Source organism: Lissotriton helveticus, chromosome 11, assembly GCF_964261635.1.
Source record: "Lissotriton helveticus chromosome 11, aLisHel1.1, whole genome shotgun sequence".
NCBI lineage: Eukaryota > Metazoa > Chordata > Amphibia > Caudata > Salamandridae > Lissotriton > Lissotriton helveticus.
In genome coordinates this window covers 1,105,682,190-1,105,703,555 of record NC_136072.1, presented here as the reverse complement: position 1 = coordinate 1,105,703,555, position 21,366 = coordinate 1,105,682,190, and the positions used below count along the sequence as shown (strand labels likewise).

At 48.7% G+C, this 21,366-nt stretch overlaps 1 protein-coding gene across 6 annotated transcripts in view; it reads right to left on the bottom strand.

The window, feature by feature from the left end:
• The window catches only part of LOC144792652 (uncharacterized), a 546,052-nt gene extending 537,915 nt beyond the window's left edge, over positions 1 to 8,137 (bottom strand). For all 6 annotated transcript variants that reach the window (XR_013602588.1, XM_078667796.1, XM_078667797.1 and 3 more), the window contains exon 1: positions 7,988 to 8,137. Coding sequence is in view for 5 of the 6 variants with exons in the window: in XM_078667796.1 (XP_078523922.1) it covers positions 7,988 to 8,076 (89 nt within the window). In the remaining variant the exon portion in view is untranslated. The remainder of the gene's footprint in view (positions 1 to 7,987) is intronic.
• Between the last annotated feature and the right edge of the window lie 13,229 nt (positions 8,138 to 21,366).

The window sequence follows — 21,366 nt, the reverse complement described above, 5'->3', positions numbered from 1 at the left end:
ACAGACACGCACTCACTTCTGCTGCAGCCTTCCTGATTTTCTTGAGCGGATGATGTTACACTCTGCATACCAGCCGTTTAACAGTCCCTAGACTGAGTGACAATAGCATTTGAGCCTTTCTGAGACGAACTTGCCGCACTCTCGGACCGAGGTTTGACAATCTTTTATTTAAAATACTCTTTTTTGGGGGGTATAAATGAGGCCACCATTACGACAATAGTTGAGTGCATAAAATGAGACAAAAGACAATTCGTTACTTTTCTAGGCTAAACCAAACCCTGGATAGTTCTTTTTAGGTTGAGGCTACCGTCGCACTGCGTAAGCAGTGGGCGGAGCCGAAGATTTTATGTTGTGTTGTATGGGGGCTTGAACCCGCCCCTCTTCTCCATTGGCTGGCCTCATAAATGCTGGCCAGCCATTGGAGGAGAGGGGCGTCACTCGGTTCTGGCCCCGGCTTGAGCAGATTCGGGGTCGTGGGTTTTTTGCATTTTTTAATCAGTGACGTCATCCGTCACTCAGCAAAAAAACACGCCCCCGAATCCGAAAATGGCCTTGTGTTTCTCCGAGGCATTTCCGCCTCGCCTCGGAGAAACGTGGTGTTGTTTCCGGAGCTGCTCGCCTCCCTTCCCTTCTGCTTTCAGGAGCTGCTTGGCTCCGCTCGCCTCCGCCCCTTCCCTCTGCCCTCCTCCGTCGCGCTCTCGCCCCCCCCGCTCCCTCTGCCGCAGCTCTCCTCCGTCGCTCCCTCGGCCCCCACCCCTCCCTCCCTCTCCAGCGGCCATGCTGCCTTGGCTCAACACACACACAATGAAGGCACGCAGCTGGCAGGCAGCGAGTTACCTTTCTTTCCTACGGCGCTCTGCCCCAGCACCACCAGGCGCACGGTGCGAGCAGGGGCCAGGCTGACGGAGCGCCGCAGCGGCCGGGGCAGAGGGAAGGGCGAGCTCATGGTGCCCGGGCTCAGTCAACTGCTCCGTCCTCGGTGCCCCAACGTCTCCGCTGCCCGCTGCTCCCTGGACCCCGCTCCCTCGGTCTCTCCTCAGACTCCGATGCGGCGAGCACGCTGGCTCTGGCGCAGCTCCATGTCCCCAGCCTCGGCGCCTGCACCCTTCTTCTGCCCGGATCTCTGGTCTTGGTGTGGCAGTGGGCATCTTGGCGGGGTTGTGGGACCAGAGACCACTTGTTAAAGAGTTGGGCGCAATAGCCGTGCGGCCTATCAGCAATAAAGTATTACCAACCTCCTCTAAGGAATATTATCGAATACAGGGAACGGCAAGGGGAAGACATATCCCCAAAATTATTTTCAATAACATTATTACCGTGTCACTTATAGACAAGAGAAGAAGAGTGACTGCGTGCGAGTGTGAGAGAGAGCGTGAGAAAGTGACAGCGTGAGAGAGAGGGAGACACTCTGTGCTGGCCCCGCAATGATGGAAAGCTACGCAGTGTAAATGCTTCGTTTATTTTTGCAGCAAATGCACCATCCCGCTGAGCTTTGTGGTCGGACTGCAGGGTGTTGTCCTGCGCAGGAGGGATGTCGCGTGCCAGGCTTTATACAGGCATTCCCGTAATTTCTGACGGTGTTTGGCGAGAAAGGCCTCTGGGGGCCACGGGACGGCGGCCCGTGAGAGGACTGCGCTTCTTTCAGAGCCCCCCGCCGCACTCATTCCGTCACATTTCCCCCACCTCTGAGACAGACTTTTTCGCATTATAATAACTGGCTTAGGGTTGGAAACGCAAACAGAGAGAGCCAGGCATGGAGACGGGGGCTGGAGAGAAATGGATGGACAAAAATGCTGCATGTGTATTCCATGGAGTGCCAGAAGAGCTGGGACACGGGCCGTCACGCAGGCGTCAGGTACATGGGTGGCAGAGAAGGTGTGGTTTAACGGCTAGAGTGGCCGACTCTAAAGTTAGGGAACCGGGTTCGAGTCTGGGCAGGGACGCTCAAACATCCTGCCATTCGGAGCAAATCACTTAATCTCCCTGTGCCTGAAAAATTAATGTGTCCATCTGTAATGAAAGTGGTGCTCATGTAAAGTGCTCTTATACCTTCGGGTCGAGTTCGCGCTACATAAATGTGCAAAAAATAAAAAGCACTAGCTTGTTGCGGTATCCAACAGGTCGTATGCATTATCTCAGGAGGTGAGGCAGGAGGCCGCAGTGGTCTCTAGTCACTTCTCAGAGAACGTGTGCAAACCGGGCTCCAAGCGCGCGAGGAGTCTGAGACATTCATTGGGGTCAGACACCTTTGTTTTAGAGGCTGCCAGGGATGGACGGTCGGTTCACTCAGAGGTCAGCCAGTCTGTGGCACATGGCTCTGTGTATGCGAAAGCAGAGTCACTTTCTTAGATGTATGCACTGCAAGCCTGAGCCCCAGGGGTCCCTCTGCCAACCCCACCAATTGCATCTTAAAGCAAACCTAATATGTATGAAGGGAGATAGCTATTGACTTTGCCAATGTCTTTTAGCCATGTTGTAGACCAGCATAGATGCTGTGCAGCATGGTTACAAGTTGTTAAAAAAAAGTGCTAGTTCATGGTCGGCGCTGGTCATATCATAGCACTTTTCTTTTAAAGGCAGGTGGGGGTGGGTAACACGGATAAAGGGAGGGTGGGAAGGAATGGACACCACAGGTGGGAAAAGACAACGGGACCAAAGAAAGTGGTATGATGCAGCCAACGCAGGCTGCATCATAGTGCTTTTTAGGTCTCGGCCTAGCATACACTGCGCAGCAGTGTCGCGCAGCCGAGATTTTATGTTTTACAGTATGGGGGCTTGAACCCGCCCCTCTTCTCCATTGGCTGGCTTCCTAAACGGAGGCCAGCCATTGGAGGAGAGGGGCATCACTCCGTTCAAGCCCTGTCTTTTTGGGATAGAGGGGTGTGTTTTTGCTGTTCTTTCTCTCCCTGACGTCATCGGGAGAGAACAGCCCCTCATCACGCTGCCTGCACGCCCAAGTCAGCTCTCTGGTTAGTGTCCTTATTAACCAATCAGAGGGCCGACTGGCGCGTGCAGGCAGCGTGAGCAGCGCTCCTCTCTTGTTTTTTCTTGAGCTGTTTGTCCCCGGGCTTCTCCTCGGGCTTCGCCCCCCAGGCAGCGCTCGATGATGTAAACGTATTGTGTTTTGGTTGTAGCACGACATGTTAAACTGCACTGCACAAGGTTGGCTGTAGCTAATTCTAACATAGTCCCTGTGGAAAGAGGGGCATGACCCAACAGGTTTAGTTTTACCTGCACCTAAAGCTGGTTGCGGTAACACCCACAGCTTGGGGCAGGTAACCGTGGAAACGCCCCAACCTGCCCGTACGCATGCGCGTGACTAGAAAGTCTCAGAGCTCACCGCACACTGAAGCTCCAGCGCAAGTGGTTCGGTTTTCGTTCTTCTCTGCTGTATGTATTCACGCGCTTTACGGTCTCTGCTGTCTTTCCCATTGTGTGTCAAACAGTCGCCCAACCTTACGGTGCTTGCGACATTTGGAGATCGCGTCTGTCGCCCCACCCCGGAGTTATCAACCGAACAGGCCTCCCAGTCGCCCTTTCCGAGATAAAGGGGCCTAGCTGGTGGCCTAAGAGCTCACAATGTCCCTGCACGGGAAACAGAAGGACATCTACAAGTATGAGGCACCGTGGACTGTCTATGCCATGAATTGGAGCATCCGTCCCGACAAGCGCTTCTGGCTGGCCCTGGGTAGCTTCGTTGAGGAGTACAACAACAAGGTGCGGCGTCTCTGGGGACTCTGATGAAGGGAGAGGTGGTTACTGCACACGGTGCTGTCTATCTGACATCTCCTGTAGTGAATGCGTCGAGTGTGTGGGGCTCTGTGTGTGTATCTGGCTCTGTGTGTGTGTGTCTGGCTCTGTGTGTGTGTTTCTGGCTCTGTGTGTGTGTCTGGCTCTGTGTGTGTGTCTGGCTCTGTTTATGTGTCTGGCTGTGTGTGTGTGTCTGGCTCTGTGTGTGTGTGTGTGTTTGGCTCTATGTGTGTGTGTGTGGCTGGCTCTGTGTGTGTGTGTGGCTGGCTCTGTATGTGCTGTCCTGCCCCCTCGTTGTTTGTGCTTGCTCTCCTGCCCCCTCGTTGCTTGTGCTTGCTGTCCTGCCCCCTCGTTGCTTGTGCTTGCTGTCCTGCCCCCTCGTTGCTTGTGCTTGCTGTCCTGCCCCCTCGTTGCTTGTGCTTGCTCTCCTGCCCCCTCGTTGCTTGTGCTTGCTCTCCTGCCCCCTCGTTGCTTGTGCTTGCTCTGCTGCCCCCTCGTTGCTTGTGCTTGCTGTCCTGCCCCCTTTGCTTGTGCTTGTTTTTTTTTAAAGCACACTGTTTTATTGTTTTAATTCAGCACCTCTACATTAGAACATATTTTAAACACCTCGAGCAAGTGAAATTAAGGCCACTTGACTCCAGTGATTGGTAACTTTTTGTTGGCTAGTATTCTAATAGACTGAGCCCTATTGCCTTTTACAAATAGGTTTCCCCCATTTTATTACCCTGCCCACGGTTTTCGGTTTTGGCAGTAAATTGTTCTTTTATGTCAAGGGGATTTGCAAGAGCACTATCGTTTCCAGCTGGTGGCATCCGTACGTGTCCTAGCTGAGTTCAATTGTGAATAAGAGTGTCTTTAAAGCCCAGTGAACTTGACATGTTCATTCATTCTTTCGTTTTCCCGGGAAGAGTTTAAAGGCCATAGTAGTTAAGAGGGAATCTTTTTCCCAATGTGAGCATTGCTTCAAGACGAGGCTTTCTGTTGTGATTGCACCTTGCATATTTCTGCCCCAGTTGTGGAGTGCGATATAAGCTGCCAATAAAATTGTTTTAGTAGTAATTCTTTCAGCAAAGTGCTGCTAGTGAAGAAATGTAGTTTGTGTTTAAGCCATACGCTTAATCACATAGGCCATGCATGTCCTTTTTTAGAGACCCCACTTTTTTCATCCCACTTAAAACCCTGATGTCAAGCTCTTCCATTTCTGGTGCTTTGCAGCAGTTTTAAGACGTTGTTAAGAGTTTCCTGTTTCTCAAACATGCCTGCCAAGTATCACGCATCATGTGTGACGCTAACGCATTTCAGTGTGGTGTTCCGCATCACCGCACTGAAATGCATTGTCACGCATTTTAATGGTGTCTCATTCTGCTGTACCAGCCAGCTAGCGCTCACGGCAGCACCTGTGAAACTTCAGCGCCGGCTCTGCATGTCCCCGCAGACTTGCCAGCATGAGCAGAGTAAGTAAACAGTTAATGATTTTGTGCGCTGGCTGAGACGAGTGCTACAATGTTATAATCGATCTTAGCCCTGCTCTTCCTGGCGGCAATCAAATTTCCGACCGCGGCGCCACGAGGGCTGTCAAAAGTGAAAGCGAGTTACTCTGACTCCTCAGTGTGTGCCCAATACTTGGACCCGGGGTGGGGCCTGCCTGCAGTGGTTACGTACACTATTGGCCGACTTGCGCCGCGGGGGAGATGTGATCTCACTTCCTGGAACAGGAAGGAAGTGAGGTCGGTCAGGATTACGTGGCGGGGGATTCAATTGTGGAGTTGTACTCTGCTGTGTCGTTGTGCATCCGCGCATAACCTGGCGTTGGAACGGACGGCAGCATAGACGCACGCTGACTCTCTCATTAATCATGCCCATGCATGAGAGAGGCCTTGGTCACTGCGGGGATAGCTGCACTGCTATTCTGTGCAGCCGCGACAAGGTGCAGTCGAATCACCGAGGCCGCCGGGACCGAACTCGCCATGACTCGCGCTCAGAGTCTAATGCCTGCCTGGATTGAGAGTCTGACTACAGCCAGAAGTTGAACAAGTAAGTAAGTACTAGGCCAGGCAGCCTTTTAGTAGTAGAAGTAATGTTGATGTCTTCATATTGTCACACAGAGACCGAGTCTCACACAGAGTGTGCAGCACGTGGCTTAGATGGTTGATGCAACAGACAGTCCCATCCGCGCATCTTTCATTTAGCCCCTAGTAGCGGGCTAAATGAAGGGATCAGGTCTTGCAGTTTTTGGTAGCCTGTGCAGTAGAACACACGGGCTCCACTGTCCGAGGCGGATGACCCGGCGATGCCACAGCCTGAGCCGGCAAACATGAATAATTAACTTGTTTGCCGGCTCAGGCTGTGGCATCGCCGGGTCATCCGCCTCGGATAGTGGAGCCTGTGTGTTCTACTCCACAAGCTACCAAAAACTGCAAGACCTGATCCTTTCATTTATTTCAGACAGTGCAGGCAGGGCTGCACTGTCTCGTCATCTTGCCGAGGTTTATGTTGGGCACCGTCATTGAAAGCACTAGCCGTGACCCACTCTGGTTCCAGTTAACTTATTTCAGCTTATACAAAATTATAAGGGAATGATTCTGTGGCTATATCAGTCTGATACTCTTAACTAATTACATGTTTAAGTTGATTGTGATGTCACATTACATATCATTTACACACTGCTTAATTTATACAAATTATGGTGCAAGTAATCATGTACGTACTGAGGGGGTTTATCATCAGTGACACGGGCGGTGCGTTTTGCCAGGGCGCTCTGCTCTCATCCTGTCCCCCACAAGGGGCGGGGGGCTGGGTATCCTCACTAGTTGCGTCAGATCCCTCAGGCCTCTCATCCTGCTATCTCTCACTCCAGATTTTGCAGGCAGAAGCTGGCAGGGGAGCGGGCCCTGCTACTGGCTGTCAATATGTTGTGTACTATTCAGTGTTGCCCACCTGGCAGCACACTAACTGGCACCTATGTTGACTTGAGGCTCCTCTTATCACACATCCTTTTGGGGCTGGGACGGTCTGAGAGACCCGTGAGAGAGTCCCAGGGGTCCAGTTGCTAATCAATAGCAGCGCGATTATTACAAGGAGACCCTGAAGTGATGATGCATGCTCCAACTGCAGCATCATTAGGAAGGAGCCAGAGGCCGAGGCTTCATTGCAGCCCCCAGCAACAGATATCCAGCCTGCCAGGTACAATGTTTTCCCCATATGTCCCCCAGCCTGGGCCTGGCCTCGGCCCCTTCCCCAGAATTGTTGATTTTGCCAGGGCACCAGCATGTGTCTAACTAGTGGGGCAGGTGTTGTGCTTGATCTACATATTATATACATATGGATTTTAAAAGTATAATATTTATTTTATGCAAATGACAATCTAGCATCGGTCAAGTATTTTAGTATTTAACCGTGCGTGTCAGCATATGTACACAGTACTTTAATAAAGTACTGCTACTGAAATACTAAAAGACTTGTTTAATATCATGGTTAAGCATTTGTTTACAGTACAATCAGGTTACAGGAGGGGACATTAAGGTTAGCGCCCTTCAATTTCTGGTGGTCTGCAGCAGTTTCAAGACCTTCTTGGAGTTTCTTGTTGCTCAAATGACTGTAATTTCTGATATTTAGAAGTTTTCCTCGTCTTCATTGCATGATTTTTTTCGCGAGAAAGTGTCACTCATAGTCGTTGAAATGTCACTCATGATTTCACTGAAATTCTGAAAATGTCACACGTTGCAATCTGAAACCTTGGCAGCTATGTTCAAATCGGCGTAAGTTCTAATATTTATATATTTCCCTCATCTTCATTGCTTGATTTCCCACAAGAGAAAGTGTCACTCATACCCGTTGAACTGTCACTCAGAATTACTGAGCAATCTGAAACCTTGGCAGCTATGCGGGCGGGGATGGCGTGATAAACACCTGACCCCACACAGGGCTCCAGTAAGACCTGTTTGAAGAATTGGACTCCTATTGTAGCGGACACCTCACTCACTTTTACCTTTAGACGTGTGGAGGCTAAAAGAGCAATGACTGAGATTTTAAAATCCAGCTCGTCAGGAAGGACCCAACTTGTACCCCCGCAACAAGCCCTGACTGGTTTTGGAGCGGCCCGTTAAGTGGCACCTAACACCTCTCCCGAGGGAGGAGAGTGCGTGTTTTCTTCTAGCCCCGCCTTCCAGGGCGGTCCTGCTCGCTCCTGGGTCTCCTAGCTCCTCCCTCGAGCCTCCGACCCTTCCCACTCACTTACTTGTGGAAGGTGAACGGCCTCCCTCCGCCGTCTTTGCCGGCCGCCTGGTACTGGTTCTTGCAGTTAACGGCTGAGCAGTAGAGAGGCATTCTGCGGGCTTGGTACCATCAAAACCAACGAATACTGTCCAAAGATGGCGGCCGGCGGGGGGGTGGGGGGAGAGGGGGCAGCGTTAGCTCCGCCCTTTCTTTTAAGATTTCTGCTGACACGCACGGTGATGATGGTTTGACACCTCCGTCACTGCCTTAAACATCAGCATTGGCTAAACCAACCTGTCTCACGTGTACAGCTATTGGCTTTACCAATGCTTGTACGCTTTGGCATTGCTAATAGTTTATTAATAGTTTACAGTTTAGGAATCGCCGTCGGCCATCTTAGAGCGGTAAATTGACGAAGTATTAAAAACTAAAAAATGCAAAATGGCTGCAGGTGTCAGGGCATGCATGGGTATATAAGCAGGAGAGGTCATGTTGGAAGGCTTTGTGTTTTGGCTTATGGCAAAAACCATTCCAAAATGGCTGCCTATGAATGCATTCCTTTGTGCAGCCATCTTGGAATAACAAAAAGCCTCCCAAGATGCCTGTCTGTGCCTGCTGAGATAGAGATGGACATTTTTTGTATACTTTATTATAAATTTACAATTTGAAGATGGCCAGTGGCCATTTTCTAATAGTAAATTAGAAGGTATTTTTATTTTATTTAATTTATTTAATGCGTTTTTATAAAGCGCGGACTTTACCCGAAGGTGTCAGAGCGCTGTACAATAGAACTAGTTACGTTACATGAGAGAAATGTTACAAAATAGAACGTTACAGAAATAGCAGGACACAGTATCAAACACAGCAGGCAAGAGGAGTTAGAAAAAACATAGAGGGCAAGAACGCAATATCAAACACAGCAATTTACAATGACTAACAAACTTCCGGGCGAGGTCTGCGAGTGAAAGAATTAGGGCCATATGTATCAAGTTCAAATGTGTTCGCAAACGCCGAAATTAGCAGAATTCCGGCGTTTGCGAACGCATTTGTGCTAAATGGCATGTATGTAGCCAATGTGCATGCAAAATAAGGAATCGCAAAATTTGCGATTCCTTATTTTGCAATTGCATTTAAGGAATCGCAAATTTTGCGATTCCTTAAATGCAATGTAAGAAGAACCAAAAAAGTGCAATTTCACCTTAAGGAGTAATGTATTTTATTTATTTATTTATTTATTTCAAAGGTTTTATATAGCGCTACTGGACCCAAGAGTATCAGAGCGCTTTACAAGGATGGTGAACATAATGAGATAAAATTAAAAATTAAGCGAAAAAGAGTTACAGTATGATAATGCATTCAACAGGGCTAAGGGGGCAAAGAAACAGAGAGATAAAATTAAGGGGAAAATGAATATTAAAAGTTAGGAGAGAGAGGGGGTGAAGAGAGGGGGAGTGAGAAAATGAAGGGACTGAGAAGGGGTGGGAAGAGGAGTGGACAAGGGAAGAGTCTCGGCGCTCTGGACAGCTGAGTTGAGAAAGACTGGGGGAGTGGTGATTTATTGATTGAATAACCAGGTTTTTTAAGTGTTTACGGAATGAGAACAGAGTAGGGATGGTTTTAATGTGAAGGGGGAGTGTGTTCCAATGTTTGGCGGTGGTGACAGTGAATCTTCTTTCGCCCCAGGAGGCCTTTTTAGGTCTCGCGCCTCCGTTGCAGTGCGCAGCAGTGCTCGTGCAGCGCGAGATCTTTAGTCATTGAAAAACGGGGTTTTAGCACTGATCTAGGAATTGCACACGTTCATGCGTGTGCTTTTCATTTTGTGCTACCCCATTGGCCTTTGCGAGCGTCTTTTTATAAAATACTGCTCACAATTGGCCAAAGGCGGGCGCATTGCTCCGCCCATAGCCTATTGGTGTCTATTACGCGCTTTGTGCGCGTAATTGACACCAATAGGCCATGTGGTTTCAATTATCGTGCCCAGACACGGGCGCAATAATTGAAAGCACATGGCTCAAAGTGGCGTGCTCACCACTCGCGGGCTTCTTTGTTTTTCAAGCGGAAGTGAAAGCGAACGTTTTCCCTGCCGCTTGTTTTACAAGTAAGTACCTGAGACCTTCTGCCACACTGGAATATAAGATGTGACAAAAAAAGGCTCCACTTATAGGCACAAACTGTTGTGACGCATCAACGTTACTACGCGGGCAAACATTTCTGGAAATAGAATCGTTTCATGGCTTAATGTTACATGCTTGTTTTATTTTTTAACCAGCTCGGCACGAACAATGGCAGTGTTCCTTGCTATCGCTTAGCTCTGCCTTTCAGTTTATTCACGTCAGCCACAATGTGTGTTCTAAGAAAGGTACCCTGTAGCATTGTTCTTCAGAGCATGATTATTCATTACATCAAAATCAGCAACTTTGCGTGCCCTGTACGGTAACCTTCCACTACCAATCTAACTAATCTCAAACATGTTTAGGCATGAATTAATAGGAACATCATGTCATATGTTATAGTCAATTGAAACCTAAGGAGCTAAAAGCACGGTGGTGGCCATTCTAAAATATGTATCTTTCACTTTAACTGTAGAGAATTTCCATATGGAAAGGTTATAAAACTTGAACTACTTAGTTTTGATTTAATGTATTATTTCACTTTCTTTGTACGTGTGTAAATGAAAGCAAGTTGACCACATATTTAAAAATTAAATATAGAAATCAATCACTGCACAAATAGATAATGTAAGTGATTTGCTGTATGGTACACCCACATCATCGCTGAGAAAAACTGAGAAAGAAAATAAACCAACGCCCACTAGTAGTATGATGCGGAATGTCATTTGGCGCCTTACGTCACTTCAGACAAGGCTTTGGCGCTGTGTTTTCAATTCTTCACGGCTGTGACTGGTTCCTTAATTTACCCAACCCCAAAGCATTTGTTTTTACGTCATGGTATTTAACCTTTTGATGAAGTGGTGCATTTGTGTTGGTCACCCCTCGCTGTGTCAGCGTGTATTTTCATACCATCTCAACACTTGGAGTGCTTTAATAATCACAGCGACTGGTATGCAGTTTTTTAAACACAAGACAAAACATTGCAGTCACTTTTAAACTCTGGAGATGGTGTGAGATGAAAAATATATGGGGCAAAGTTATAATTTATATACTAGTATTGAGTGTTATACAACTGTTTAAAAGCTGGGGCCATCTGAATGTTTGTGTTTTCTGCAATAGATGCTTCTCAACAGGACTTTCGTGGATATGTTGGTTTAGAATGGTTTCCCATTTCTTGGAATCTCGTGGTGTTTTTGTTTGTATGTTTTAAAACGTGGGTTTTTATGCATTTAAATGCTATTATTGCAATTTAAACACATACTGATTTTGTTGTTTTTCTTTGCTCTAGGTAAATAACTCCAATTTAGCCAGAACGTGCGAGGAGATAATACGAGTTCTTAGCTGCCATTGGCCCAAGTCACGTGTCAGAAAGCTAGTCCTGCTGTTTAAGCCAACAGAAAATTCCATTATTAGACTTGAGGTTTTTTTTTATCACTTATCAGAATGGGTTCAAAACACCTAGGTTGGTTTAATAATGATCGTGTTTTACTCTAGAGATGGTTATTGTTTGAAATATGTGCAAAGCTATCTAATTGCATATTTTGAGTTTACATTCAATGTTCTTTATGGAAGCAACTGTTTCCAAAGTAATTTATTCTGTGTAGGTTGCTAAATTGATTGTCTCAGTAATAGCTAGCTGCAGCGCGTGTGGGCACCAGGCGATCTCCATGCCGGGCCTGTGTACTCCCAGGTGCAGCGCCTGGGCCCTGCTGGTGGTCACCGATGCCCAGGGGCACCACTGTCACAATGCCCGCCGCCAGCAGCACACACGCCCAGGTGCGCAGACACACACCGGGCTCTGGGCCTCAGGCCCCGCCTGCAGCAGAGACCGAAAGAGAGGCATAAGAAAAAGGGGTGGGCATGTGGCGAAATAAATAAAGGGAATGGTTAAACGGGCAAATGAAAGAAAAACAGAGCTTGGACGGTAAATCACTTCCAGATGTGCACAGAGAGAGCAGAAGTCTGTCTACATTAAAAAAAGTCCCCTGTGTGTCATGCCACCAGTGAAGCATCTAGTCCTCGCCTGCACATCTTCTGTCATCTTTTGTCCGTCTCCGAGTGCACGCTTTGGAAACCGTATTGATTCCAAAAGGTCCTCGCATGGTGAGTGCAACGCATGCGTGCTACTTACGCCAGGCGAGACCTAAAAATGATAGCTGCTGAGTTCCACGCTGAGGCCTCTCAGCTTGTTTGATTGGCCCCCACGAAGAAGAGAGAGAGCCTAGAGACTCTAATGATGCAGCATTAATTTGATAAATTTCCAGGGATCAGCCAGCATCTCAATAATTGTTTCTGCCACCCAACTACAGGTGTCCAACTTAGGCTGTGGCAGGATGTTCAATTTCCTGCCTGTGCCCCATCCCGGGCCCCCAGGAACTGTTGTTGCCCTGGTAACAGAACTTTTACAGGTGTCTGACCTCTTGGTACGTGCTCTGAGTCCGGGTGCAGCTGAACAGGTGGCGCTGAGCATCTTTAAAATGCACATCTGTCTCATAACAGCAGTTCCACCATTGCCCTTCCATTTCTGCTGCTCATCAGCAGCAGTGTTAAGATCTTCTAAGAGTTTCTGGTTGCTCAAATGAGTGTCATTTCTGATATGATATTTGACTACACAAGCAGTTTCCAACATGAATGGGGAGGGGCTGCTAATGTGCAGGGCACACATTGAGGGGTGCTCAAATGAGTAAAATTCAAATAACAATAAAACGCATTGTTTAGCCAATTAAGCAGACAAGACCTGTGTATGGGGCTTGCATACAGATAACATGCCATTCTGTGATGCTTTATTTTGTTATCTATTGACAACTGTCCTAAACTACGCACTTTCAAGGAAGCGAATGCGAATAACACCAGTCACACCAAAAAGGGCACATGATACAACTGATGCATAGGGAAATTAACACATTCTCCAAGGGGTGACTCCAATGCCCTGATCAGATACCAAAATAAATCCTAAAGATCCACCATGAAATAAAAGTTCAGGGGTCTCAAAGGTGGGGGGGGAGGAGTACCCGGCATGACGTAGAATATGTGCTTGTTAAGTCACTGTTCCCAATGGTTTGGCATGACACTTCTGTCACGAACATATGTCTACTGCTGTGCTGGACATACATTCTACCTACCTAGTGACCTAACCAGGTGGGAATATTCTATCAGCACAGACACTCATATTTTATTTACTACACGCATGCATATCTGTACACAAAAGCACATGCATTTACACGTTTACATTCAAATCAATTTAAGAATGCAAGAAATGTATGCCAACACAATTAACCGTCACATATGGTAAGACGTTATTTCACAGAACTTCGTGCAACACAAGTGAGTGACCATGCATTCCTTGATCATATCATGACATACATTTTTAGGCCTGATATCGTTGCAATCAAAATGTACAGCTAAGGAAAATCCGAATATTTAAAGTTCTGAAAAAACAGAAGCGATACTGTAATGTGACTGGGGGAAAATCACAGAAGGGGTGGCCTACGCAAACAGGATACAACTGCTAAGAGCAAACAGAGGAGGCTTGTCGTTCAGGGAATCAAATGAGCGGGCTAACCAATGCATATTGCACAGGGAATGCAATTGATTATTCTAACTACATTCGAAGGAAACCAACCATGTAATCAATGGCAAATATGCACAAACCAACGGGTGGAAAAGAAACTCCCAATTAAAAAAAAATCAAAGAATACTTCACAAAACATACCGTAGTCAGACAAATCTATAGAACGATTTGTGAAATAAAATGTATGTAGGTGGAAACTGAAGGCTTTTAATGATTGTTTTAATCGTTACACATTTCTTTCCACAAACAAAGTATATAAATTGCCAGACTTGAGACACTTGTTGCACGTTAAATACAACACGATTTACACTGCAGGGCACATAACGATTTAAACAAGGATTTCATTCATTAGAATGGATCTGTAATTATACAGCGAACAATGTATGGAGCAGTCTCGCGTTTGCCACTGTATTCCCAACAAAAAAGCACTCACATGTGAATTAGACAAATTAAATGAATTACCTTTGTTTATTAGGGGCAGAGTGCTCGCTCGCTAGCTGTTTTCCATGAAAGTGTGTAGCTGCAGGGGCTCCAAGAAGGGGCAAAAGAACAACAAAGCCTTGTTAAGTAAATGGTCTTTTTAAAGACATGTGAAGTACTCAGGTTCGGCCGCAGTAAGACAGATGGCAGACCACAACAGGCAGGCAGGGGGCCTGGTTGGTCAGTTCTCAAAGCTTCCAGGTGCTAGCCTTAACGTCACCATGTGTACACCCTAATAAAACGAGACCAGTAAGGGCCGGTCCAGGGGTAACACAGATCAAGTTAGGGTTGAGTAGCAGCTGCTTTCTGTGGCAACATGAATGATGAATCATTGAGACTGCATGCATAAAAAAGCACAGAGCATAGGAAATAAATTGCTGCCATTCGTCATGGATTTGTGGCATGAAGAATGCGTTGGTCTAACTTTTAACGTTCTTCCCTCCTCAATCATTTTTGAGCAGGCTCGCCTGTGAGTCAGGTTAGGGGGGAAGGGCTAGAAGTCCAACTCTCCCCTGGACTTGGCAAACACTTGTAATGGGGTGGAAGGGGTAGAAGGAAGGGAGTCAGAGGCCTTAAGTAGGGATCTCAAAGAAGGCTTTATTTTTATATAGGACTTCCGTTTCCGGCTTGTCAGTCTTGATACCGGGATAGAAACCACGGGTTGGGAATGGCTCGTTCTCCGGGAGCACAGATGACAACAGGTTCTCCACTCCGTCCGGCAACCAGGAGAGAAAGAGACAAGTAGGGGTATTAGAAGGGTGACCGGGAGCTTTTAGGGTAAGGACCGGGGATGAAGGAAACCCAGTGGAGGAGTGTTATCTACAAACTCAATAAGTGCTCAGAGTGCTCGTGAAAGGGACGGGTTCTTTGGCAAACTGTACACAGAATTTTTACACTAGTGTTCGGTAGCAGGCAGGCTGTATCGCCCCACCCAACCCGCCACTCTGCCCCGTACCTGTTAAAGCCACGCTCCTCCGGCGGGAGCGTGGCGGGCGCCTCGTGGTGACGTTGGCCTCCGGGCTTGCTGGTATCACCGCGGAGATCTTCTACTGTCTCGTCCTCCTTCGCAAAGTTTCGCTCCTCTCCTCTTCTCTGCTCTCTAACGCTGCTCTCGTCCTCCGGGGAAACGCCGTCCGCCGACTTCCTGATTCCGCCCCGCATTTGTTGCTAGCAGTGTGGTGACGTCATTGGGAGGAGTCTCGTCATGTTCAAACCCATCATTAAAGGAGCCGTCTTTGATTACAGTGCCGCTGGACCAAAGGGGCTCGTTTTCTTGTTCGCACCATTCATCCTGGTGGAAATGAGGGGACTCCTGGTGAGAAGGGACACAAGCAGGTGAGAGGGAGGTAGCTAGCCACCAGTCCCGTGTTTGCTCCATGTCCCCTGAAGGGGTACCGACTCCAGCTCTGTCACACACCTCCCCCCCTGGTTTCTCCCGATCGGGGAGAGGAAAGACCCTGGACAGAAAATCGGCGTTTCCATTTTCTGACCCCTTTCTATGCTGCACCGTGAAGGAATAAGGCTGTAGGGACAAGAACCAACGGAGCACCCTGGGGTTGTTGCCTTGGTTCCTGTACATCCACCTTAAGGGAGCGTGGTCAGTATGTAGGATGAATGGCCTTCCCTCTAGATAATATTGTAGCTTCTCTACAGCCCACTTAATTGCGAGACACTCCCGTTCCACCGTGGAGTATTTACATTCACGTGGAAACAACTTCCTGCTGGCATATAGCACTGGGTGTTCCAACCCATCCTCACCTACATGTGACAAGACAGCCCAAATTCCTACGTTGGAGGCATCTGTGGCTAATAGAAAAGTTTTTGAAAAGTCAGGGGATACTAAAACTGGGGCTGTGGTCATAATGTGCTTTAACATTTCAAATGCACTCAAGGCTTCTTGTGAGGGGTTCAGGAACTCTCGGGGTTTCACATCCTTACGCAGCAGGTCAGTGAGGGGGGCAGCTACCTCAGCAAACATGGGGATGAATCTCCGATAATAACCAATCAACCCTAGGAAAGCTCTCATGTCCCTCTTGTTGGATGGAAAAGCCGTCTTTTCTATGGCCTTTACCGTCTCGTTTTGGGGAGCAATTGTACCATCGCCCAGAACATACCATAAGTACTTGACTCTGTTGAAGGCGGCTCTAGACTTCTTCGCGTTGACGTGCAGGCCGGCTTGTTTCAGAGCTGTAAGAATAATGTGCAGATGTCGTAAGTGGTCCTCCCACGTATTGCTGTATATCACAATGTCGTCCAGGTACGCTGAGCTGAACGACTGGCAGGTGCCCCGTGTAGACCGAAAGGAAGAACCGTAAATTCATATAAACCTTCGTCCGTAATGAAAGCGGTTTTCTTCCGGTCTTCTTCACGGAGGGGCACCTGCCAATATCCCTTCGTGAGGTCCAGAGTGGTGATGTAAACTGCATCTCCCAGCTTCTCGATCAGTTTATCCACCCTGGGGATTGGGTATGCATCGAACGTCGAGATGTTGTTTAGAGTTCTAAAGTCCATACAGAACCTTTTGGAGCCATCAGGTTTTGGCATCATCACGATTGGGGAAGCCCAGTCGCTCTTCGACCGGCGTATAACACCGAGTTTCAGCATTTCCTCCACTTCTTGCCTTACTGCTTCTCGTCTAGCTGCCGGGATCCGGTAGGGGCGTTGTCTTACCATTTTCCCAGGCTCCGTCTCGATGTGGTGTTCGACTAGGTTAGTCTTCCCTGGGAGATCCGAGAAGATCTCCGAAAAGGGGATCAGGGTTCTGTTCAGGTCCACCTTTTGTCGTTCAGAGAGAGCCTCGTTCACCACTAAGCGATCCAGTGTGGTTGCCGTCTTTGTAGTCGGGATCGCAAGGTTCGCGCCTCTGGGGACGGGGCCAATCCATTTTTTTAAGAGGTTGATGTGATAAGTTTAGGTTTTGGAGGGAGTTAGCTGCAGACGGTATGTGGTGTCCCCTACAGTTTCGATTATTTCGTATGGACCCAACCATTCGCTCTTGTTTTTGTTGCTTATGGAGGGTAAGAGAACCAGTGCCCATTCACCGACGTTCATCTTCCTCAGTTTTTTGCCTCGGTCGTAGTTCTTTTTCTGACGGACTTGGTTCTGCTCTAGATTGGTACAGGCGAGATCCCGGAGTTTGCCAAGTTTGGACGTCAACTGGAGGGTGTACTCAAGGAGGGATTTCTGCTCCTGTTCTTCTTCAGCCTCCCACACGTCCTTCGTTATCTCCAGCAGTGACCTGGGGTGTCGCCCATACAAAAGTTCAAAAGCCGAGCAGCCCAGGCTGCTCTGCTTCTGGGCCCTAAGGACGTAAAGAGCCAGTGGTAAAAGACGGTCCCAGTCGGACGCTTCGGTGCTTAGCATTTTTTTCAAGGTGGATTTGAGTGACTGGTTATATCTCTCCACAAGTCCGTCTGTTTGCGGATGATATACTGATGTTTTGATATGTCTGATGTCCAACATCTTGCAGACCTCCTTCATGAGACGGGATGTAAACGGTGTACCCTGGTCCGTTAGGACTTCTTTTGGGAAGCCTACCCTTGCGAAGAGCTCCACGAATTTCTCGGCTATGTTGGAGGTGGTGGGAGTCCTTAAAGGGAAGGCTTCTATGAAGCGGGTCGCGTAGTCGACTAAGACGAGCACGTACAGATGCCCCTTTGATGATTTTGGGAGTGGTGCAATCAGGTCCATACCCACCCGTTCGAACGGGATGCCTATGATCGGGAGGGGTCGCAATGGGGCCGCTGTGGGTCGGTGGATATTCTTCTTCTGGCAGACCTCACACTTGGCACAGTACAGCTGGACATCCTTGTAAATACATGGCCAGTAGAAATAGCGCAGAATGCTGTCCGTAGTTTTCTCTTTTCCTGAATGCCCAGCAGTGAGGTGAGTATGGGCGAAGAACAATACCTGCTCCCTGAAGGACAGTGGCACCAACAACTGAGCGTTGCTCTTTTCTGCCGGTTCCCGGTACAGGTCGCTCTTTATATTGAACCTAGGGTATGTCTGGGTTTGGTTGTTTTGAGAGACATGAGCGCTCTCTCAGGCGTTGTAGAGGGTTCTGTCATCGGCTTGGGCAAATCGGAAACTGCGGTCGATGACCCATGATTCGGGAGACAGCAACGCTGGTCTAGGGCCCTCCTTTCCTTGGGACGGGTAATCAAGGGTGTTCCTAAACAATGAGAGGAAATCAGGGTTGTCTACCCCCAAGATCACATCCTCCGGGAGGGAGTCTACTACGCCTACTTTAACTGTGTAGGGACCCTTGTCTCTATGGGTTATAGTCACCAGTGCCAGAGGGTAAGGTTTAATATCCCCGTGTACACAATGGATGTGCACAGTCGTCTCGGGTACATATTGGTCCGGGAGGACAAAACGTTCCTGGACCACCGACTGCCTACAGCCCGAGTTCAGGAGGGCACGCACTACATAGCCATTCATCCTCATACTCACGTAAAATGACGTTCCCATTTCAGCGGAGTACAGAACGGTTTTGGGTAGGTTTCCCACCTCCTTCGGCTCTTCGGTTGGCTTTTTCCTAGGGCACAGACGGGCAATGTGGCCCCACTCGCCACACTCAAAACACTGTGGGCCACGTATCATAGGAGAGTCAAACCTCGGCGGCCTGGGTCTGGCCTGTTCGAACAGTGGCTTTGATTTCTTTTCTATTTTGGCTGGGGGTATGCTCTTGCTGGCTTTCTCATGTTCCCACCCAGTGGCGCGTGGCTGGGCCAGAGAATAATTTGCTGCCATTTCTATGGCCTGTTCAACCGTAAGTCCCGAGTGTTGGCTAAGCCATCGTTGGGAGGCATACGGTAGTGCTTCCATGAATTGTTCTAGGTATATCTTTGCCATCACTTCCTCTTTAGTGCTGGTCTCGGGTTTTAGCCACTTGTCTGCGGCCATCTTCAGGCGGAAGAATAAGGTGGTAGGATTCTCGCTCGCGGTTCCTCTTTCTTTGCGAAAGCGTACCCTGTATGCTTCCGGGTCCAGACCGAGATGGTCGAGTATGACCTCCTTGATTATACGATAGGGGGCGTTACCACCAGGGTTGGCCACCTGGTAGGCGAGCTGTGCCTCTCCTGAGAGCGAAGGGGCCAGAAAGAATGGCCACTTTTCTTCGGGCCACCCCAGTGCTCTGGCCGCCCGCTCGAAATTTAACAAGAACGCATTGGGGTCATCTCCCGGCACGTACTTCTGCAGCGAGATCCCAGAGGGATTAGGGACATGTATCCGGCCCTCCATGGGCACCGTCACAGGTGGAGCCGGCACATTTTTCTGGAGGCTTTCTATCTGGGCAGTGATGGTGTTTTGGAAAAGTTCACGGTCCGCCCTAGCGGAGGAATGTTGCATCTCAAGGGCCCATCCTAGCTTCTCCTGGCCCTTAATGATGTGCTGGATCAGGGCGTCCATCTCACTGGTACAGATGGGCTGTGGTGGAACAAATCCCACTTCTGACACCACTTGTAATGGGGTAGAAGGGGGTAGAAGGAAGGGAGTCAGAGGCCTTAAGTAGGGATCTTAAAGAAGGCTTTATTTTTATATAGGATTTCCGTTTCCGGCTTGTCAGTCTTTCCCTGGCGAAGGCTGCGGGATCCGTCTTGATACCGGGATAGAAACCACGGGTGGTGAATGGCTCATTCTCCGGGAGCACAGATGACAACAGGTTCTCCACTCCGTCCGGCAACCAGGAGAGAAATAGACAAGTAGGGGTATTAGAAGGGTGACCGGGAGCTTTTAGGGTAAGGACCGGGCGTGAAGGAAACCCAGTGGAGGAGTGTTATCTACAAACTCAATAAGTGCTCAGAGTGCTCGTGAAAGGGACGGGTTCTTTGGCAAACTGTACACAGAGATTTTACACTTATTTACACTGGTGTTCGGTAGCTGGCAGGCTGCATCGCCCCACCCAACCCGCCACTCTGCCCCATACCTGTTGAAACCACGCTCCTCCCGTGGGAGCGTGGCGGGGCGCCTCGTGGTGACATTGGCACCGGGGCTTGCTGGTATCACCGCGGAGCTCGTTTTCTTGTTTGCACCATTCATCCTGGTGGAAATGAGGGGACTCCTGGTGAGAAGGGACACAAGCAGGTGAGAGGGGGGGTAGCTAGCCACCAGTCCCGTGTTTGCTCCATGTCCCCTGAAGGGGTACCGACTCCAGCTCTGTCACACACTTCTTTATCAGTGTAATTGTAGCAGTCCCATCCCTCGGCTGCCCTCAGTGAACACAAATGTGTTCCATCAATCCTGTTATCCTGCTGTCAGACTGTGGGGGTGAGTAGAAGCCAGGCTTGCAATTTCAATCAGTTCGCACGTCTCCAGTCAGCAATAGCAGCATCCCAGGCATCTGGCGTCCTGTACACTCCTCTTAGCCCTGCACAATTCCCACCTGGCAGCAGAGGCGCAACTAGAGCCACATTGCGGGTGGGGGGTGGGGGAATCCTTAATTCTTCCAGCATAAGGCAGAGTGGAGATGAAGGGGTGAAAACTCACATTGTTTCCCGGTGTTTGCTTCCGCATTGCGAGTTCCAGTATAGTTCTTGTCTGTACTCCTTTGGCTCCCTTAGGTTGCCAAGCGGTGCAACAAATATGTAAAAAATCAGTGATACCCGGTTATATCTGAGGCAGCAGATTTTCAGTCGGTAGGGTACTGTCGGTTTTAACCGATTTCCGGACAGTCTACATATAACACACACATTAGCAAAGTGCAGGAAATATGCCTTTCAACAGGGCCACCCTTGATTGTTTCCCTTTTGCTGGACCCTATATTTTTGCTGGCTATAGAACTCTGTGCACGTTACACCTGCTACCAAAGATAAAGTGCCTGTGCCCTCCCTTTCAAAATGCCCACATTTGCATACCCCTAATTGGCACCTATAATTTACCTATAAGTATCAAGTATATGGTGCAAAGTGTACCCAGGGCCCATAAGTTAATGTCACTATTGGACTGCAAAAGACACACAATTGATGGATGGAATGCAGAACAAATCAAAACATTCACCCCCAGTCAATAGATCTGGGTTAATTCCATCATTCTTTTGTTCACCATGCCACCCCAGGTTAGACCTGGCCATATGCAAATCAGTCTTGACCCTGTGCCTCATGGGAACAGTCCAGCCCGAACTGCCAAGCCAGGTCCTCCCTGGACCGGAAACAAGCATCCTAGGACCGGTCTCGGGGTATCACCCCTCATCAGCAAGGATAGCTTGAATCCAGTGGCACTGTGAGCCCGGGACCCACG